Below are 1708 nucleotides of genomic sequence, written 5' to 3' on the forward strand. Positions count from 1 at the left end.
TGTGTTATACAACCGGCATTGGTATTATTAATTCACATCACAAATTTTGGTCTGTGGGTCTTTGGCGACTGTCAATTTCATGCATTTTAACGGCAGGCATGCCTATTCTTTAACCATTACTTGAGGCATCCAAGCAAAGCTTTACTTAATGCCCTAGGTAAGGTGGAATGTTTGGAGCACACTTTTCTTTTTTTGCTTTAAAAATGGGAATGTAAGAACACAAATATTCTGATTTTAATAAGCTATAAAAAATTAAGCTATAATGATTTGGACTGCAGGTATTCAAGGGTTTTGCAAACTGTCCTTCTTGAAAAACTTTTCATAAAGTGAAAATATCTAAACAGCAGAGTTCCAATGATCTATCTGGCTATCATCTATCTATCTGTTGGGCATTACTTTAATTCTTACATAAATAATGAGGCACATGGTCACTCGGTACTGTATATGTAAATGTCTGGCTCATGTAAGCCTTTGCAGTACATTTATTCTTAAAAATGAAAGAATGCACAGGTGGATAATACTTTTATTTTTATATATCTTTATTATTTGCAAAGGGAATCTTTGCATTGTACTTTTCTCCTCCCAGGCTTTGTGGTTTACATTTTTTATTCTTTGTTTTCTCTTTTTTTTGTTATCTTTGCACTTTTTTTGTTAATAACATATCATGATAGATAGATGATAGATAGATAGATAGATAGATAGATAGATAGATAGATATAACATCTTCAAAAAATATACATTTACTCAAGCTGTATTAGATATAAGATACTATGAATATTTAAATGATTTTTCTGAAAACTATTGAAGACATTTTTGTTTTTACATGTTTTCCTGCCTGGGTGAAAGCCTCTCCCTGCCTTAGGGGTTATTCTGTCTTGTTTTTAAACCTAACTTTCTTGTGTGTACTGTTTTAAAAACTAATTCTGCTTGTTTTTATGTAAATCACATAAAATGCCAGCTGTTTCTTGAGGTTTCCCTGAACATAAGCAACTGATGTGAGAAGAAACTTTTAAAGAGATCCTATTTAAAAAGCAAAAATTGTACATACTATGCAGAAGGGACAGAATCATCGCTGCAAAATGCAAGAGCATCTCAGAGGCTCCTTCAGCTTCTGAACTGTGAAGCAGATCTGGTCATTATCGGGGTGGGTTCCTGGTTCCTGGTGCTTCTGGTGCCTTTTTCATTTCCTGCTGACAGAGGCTCTACAGAAGCTTCTTTTCAAAAACACAAACAAGCAGAGGTTGCTTATAAAGGCACAAGCAACTCCCACCGGCTGCTTTCCTGTAGTAATAATAATAATAATTTTTTATTTATACCTCACCCTTCCCAGTTCAAAAACCGGGCTCAAGGCGGCTAACTAAAAATTTAAAACACTTAATTATAAAAACAGTATAAAATACGATATAAAAACATAACAATAAAATTCAAAATTCAATTAGATAATCCCCAGAGATAGCTGGCTGAATTGGTCCTACTTGGGCCAGCGAGGAGGCTGGGGAGAATTAGCTGTGGGGTCTCAGACCGGGTGATCTTCATAAAAGGGGAGGGGGAGGGAAGAGAAGGGAAATAAAAGATCAGGCTGAATTCAAATTAAAGGCCAGGCGAAATAGCTCTGATTTAACCGACAGAAGGTTAAATCCTGCAGGGCCCTAGAATCACAGGACAGAGCATTCCACCAGGTCGGGGCCATCACTGAAAAAGCCCTGGC

General features: G+C 36.2%; 1 protein-coding gene across 2 annotated transcripts in view; it reads right to left on the reverse strand.

Moving 5' to 3' along the window:
* Positions 1 to 1708, reverse strand: part of LOC309329999 (uncharacterized protein) — a 55406-nt gene that overhangs the window by 8603 nt on the left and 45095 nt on the right. Inside the window, exon 1 of one of the 2 annotated variants that reach the window (XM_081841382.1) lies at positions 1049 to 1183. The exons of the other annotated variant lie outside the window; for it this stretch is intronic. Coding sequence (XP_081697508.1) covers positions 1049 to 1091 — 43 coding nt within the window. The 5' untranslated portion in view covers positions 1092 to 1183. Of the gene's footprint in view, positions 1 to 1048; positions 1184 to 1708 lie in introns of those variants that run through there. 2 annotated transcript variants of the gene reach the window in all.

This window comes from Podarcis erhardii (genome assembly GCF_964252035.2).
Source record: "Podarcis erhardii genome assembly, chromosome: 15".
Taxonomy (NCBI): Eukaryota; Metazoa; Chordata; class Lepidosauria; order Squamata; family Lacertidae; genus Podarcis; species Podarcis erhardii.